Source organism: Hakea prostrata, chromosome 2, assembly GCF_041222555.1.
Source record: "Hakea prostrata isolate BN-2017 chromosome 2, UWA_Hpros_2, whole genome shotgun sequence".
Lineage (NCBI taxonomy): Eukaryota > Viridiplantae > Streptophyta > Magnoliopsida > Proteales > Proteaceae > Hakea > Hakea prostrata.
In genome coordinates, this window is record NC_142601.1 from 18,187,258 (window position 1) to 18,191,143 (window position 3,886).

Below are 3,886 nucleotides of genomic sequence, written 5' to 3' on the forward strand. Positions count from 1 at the left end.
TAACCATCCTTACCTTTTATAACTTGCAAAGGAATCTTAAGAAATCAAGTAAGATCTTGACAAACTTGAAAAGAAGGTCCTAAACAAGTGTATACAATATATTAGGAAAGATCCCTAACAGAAAAGATATAAAAACATCCAAAACAGACCAAATCTGGAGTTGCTGTACTCATTGGTCGATGGATTGGTCCACTGTCCCATCGACCAATCAGTCGACCAATGGAGACAGTGGCCTACAAAATCAGAGTTTTAAGAATACAGAACCGAATTTGGTGGTTCAAAAGGGTACTAAACAAGGAGTAAACTACATTGGTAGTATCCTAACATATAGAGGACCTCAAAACACTAATCGAATCAAGTTTTCAAGTTACAAATTAGGAAACAAAAGTTACCATAATTAGATTAATCATGGTTCTTGAAGAATTCAAGAATACAAATCATAGACACGAACAATAGGAGAATGAATCATTGATTTTGATAAAGATATCATGGAAGGCATACTTAGATCTTCAAGAAAATAGATCTAAGAACATAAATCTAAATAAGGAAACAAAACCTACCATAGATGTATCAGTCATGATTCTTGAAGAAAGCATGGTATGATAGAAGAGAAACAACTAGAGATTGATAGATCATGGATTATGTAAAGAAAACACAGCGATTGACTACTAATATGATCAATATAATAGATCTAAGAAGATCAGAATTTGAATCAAAAGATGAACAAAGACAAGATCATGATTTGATCATGATTCCTTCAAAAGCTTGCAATGATCATGGTTAAGATCATCGCATTAGCCATTAATCCTTAGGAAGATCATGAGAGATAAGTTCAGAGATGTTTGCAACAGAGAATGCAACATCTCCTCTACTGTCTCAACTCAAAAAGGAAAGAAAACAAGGATGATGAAGAAGAAGAGAGTGTAAACATACCTTTTTGTGTAAGAACACGAGTTTTGACGAAGATCCGTCAAGATAAACACCAAGGACGCAAGGGAGATGACTTGCAGAGGTCTTTGGTTCATTCCAAAGAGTTTGGAGGCAGAAAATACGAAGTAGACTCGAGATTGGACTTAAATAGAGCAAGCAAGACCTAATTACCAAAGACAGAACCCATTGGTCAATTGGATTGGTCGACTGGTCCAGTCGACCAATGAGTCGACCAATCAGTTCAGCAACTTCTAAACAGGGAATTGAAGGCCCAGATCAAATCCAACCCTAAAGGGGTTTTGCACACATACCAAGTGATTTGCCTAATAGGTAGAAATGCCTTCAAACCATGATAGAGAGCACTCCAAGTCCATCAACTAATCCGATCTTCATCAAGATTCAGTTTCCATAAATAGAACCTCATCATCAACACTCATGGATTCAAAGCCAGACACCAAGTCCTCCACTGGGATGGCCCAAAGCTGACTTCTTGCTTTACTTCGGGTCACTGGACCTACAAATAACAAAGTTTCCGGGTCAAGGTTAGGGCTGGGTTTCACAACCATAGACTTTCAAGAAGGAACTAACTTCCTTCCTATCCCAGAATGCTGACATTTTTGCTTGGTTAGCCGAAGATATGCCTGGAATCAATTGGAGCATAGCAGAACATCATTTATGGATCAACAAGGGGGCCACCCCTGTTATCCAAAGGAGGAGAAATTTCTCCACTGAGAAGCAGATCGCTATCCAGACAGAAACGGAAAAACTTGCCAAGTCAGGCTTCATCTCACCGATAGAATGCCCTAAATGGCTAGCTAATGTGGTGATGGTGAAGAAGGCTAGCGGGAAGTGGAGAATGTGCACAGATTACACTGATCTCAACAAAGCTTGCTCAAAAGACTATTACCCTTTACCAAGGATTGATCTGTTGATTGATGCAACTGCGGGGCATGGAGCATTGAGCTTCATGGACGCCTATTCTGGTTACAATCAGATCTTGATGGCACCAGAGGATGAGGTTCACACTGCGTTCATGACCAACCGCGAAAGTTATTACTACAGGGTGATGCCCTTTGGTTTGAAGAACGCCGGTGCGACTTATCAGCGAGCCGTCAACAAAATCTACAACGAACAAATTGGAAGAAACATGGAAGTCTATGTAGACGATATGTTGATCAAAAGCGTTGATCCCAATGACCACATCTGCGACTTGGCGGAGGCCTTCGACGTCCTCCGAAAGCACAAGATGCGGCTAAATCCTGAGAAGTGCGCCTTTGGAGTGTCGTCTGGGAAGTTCCTTGGATTCATGGTTTCGCAGTGAGGCATAGAAGCAAACCCTGAGAAAATCAAAGCAATCTTAGACATGTAGCCGCCGCGAACCATGAAGGAAGTCCAATGTCTGACGAGAAGAGTAGCAGCCTTGAGCCGCTTCCTAGCTAAATCTGGTGAGCGCTGTCAACCCTTCTTTGCAGCCCTGAGAACTCTTAACACTACGGCAGAGATGATCTGGACAGATGAATGTTAGAATGCCTTCGAGGAACTGAAGGACAAGCTGAGTTCATCTCCCATATTGGTGTGTCCCACTCCCAAGAAAAATCTGTTTATGTACCTTGCATCATCTCCAAAAGTTGTAAGCTCTGTTTTAATTCAAGAAGATGAAGGCATCCAGAAGCCTGTTTATTATGTCTCTCATGTCCTCCTAGATGCTGAAACCCGATACCTTGAAATCGAGAAGTTGGCCCTGGCTGTGATAGTATCTATCAGAAAGCTAAGGCCTTACTTCAAATCTCATCCAGTAACTATTCTCACAAATGCCCCCTGAAGAAGATCCTTCATCTACCGAACTTGGCGGGGAGAATGGTTGCTTGGGCCGTGGAGTTAAGCGAACACTAATAGAGTTCCAGCCAAGAACAACAATAAAAGGCCAGGCTTTGGCAGACTTCATTGTAGAGTCTGTGGCTGGATGGGATGACGGTAAAAGTAAAGAAAAACCATTAGAAATGTGGACTTCGTTCATGGACGGAGCGAGCAACGCTGCGGGAAGCGGAGCCGGCCTAGTGCTGGATTTGTCATTAACTATGCGTTGCGCTCCGCCTTCCCGGCAACCAACAATGTCGCCGAATACAAAGCCTTGTTGGTAGGCCTCCGTCTAGCAACTTCTCTGCGTGTTCAAAATCTGAGAATCCACAACGATTCTCAATTGATAATAAGCCAAGTGAAAGGTGATGATGAGGCCAGAGGGGAAAATGGCAAGTTATCTGAACATGGCAAACAACTTAAAGCTTCAATTCCATCGATGCAAGTTCTTTCAGATTCCCAGAGAAGAAAATTCAAAAGCCGACTTCCTGGCCAAGCTGGCTTCTGCTAGCATCGTAGATATAGAAGCTTTGGTCTACCAGGAAGTCGTTTACGAACCTAGCATCGACGCCTTGGATATGATGGAGATCAAAGAACCGGAGCCATCCTGGATGGATGAACTGGTGGCGTACTTAAGACAAGACCAGTTGCCTGAAGATCCAACTCAGGCTAACATTGTGAAAAGATGCGCCGCGAAGTTCACCATGGTTGAGGGAATCTTATACAAAAGATCGATCGAGGGACCACTTTTGAAGTGTGTTGGCCTCGCAGGTGCCCAGTACGCATTGGCAGAAGTACATGAAGGCATATGCGGAGCCCACATGGGGGCTCGAGCTTTAGCTTTCAAAATCTTGAGGCAGGGACTCTAAGGCCCAATGGAATGAATTTTTTGTGTCCAAGTTTTCTTGCAGGATTGAACCCTGAACTGAAATCTGTCAAATGACATCTTCTTGTTGGTGAGCATGTCTCTAACCTTAGTGAAGCATATTCTAGACTTCAGCGTATTGCCTTGCTTGAAGCGAGTTCTCCAGAAAAAAGTTCTAAATGAGAAAATTCAGCCTTTACTACCTCTCGTGGAAGGGGACATGGTTGTGGTTCA

At 42.8% G+C, this 3,886-nt stretch overlaps 1 protein-coding gene across 1 annotated transcript; it reads left to right on the forward strand.

The window, feature by feature from the left end:
• Positions 1-3,176: 3,176 nt before the first annotated feature.
• LOC149023934 (uncharacterized) lies at positions 3,177-3,656 on the forward strand. Its single transcript, XM_089143382.1, has one exon. It carries the CDS (start codon positions 3,177-3,179, stop codon positions 3,654-3,656), a length of 480 nt encoding a protein of 159 aa, XP_088999508.1.
• The last annotated feature ends 230 nt before the right edge of the window (positions 3,657-3,886 follow it).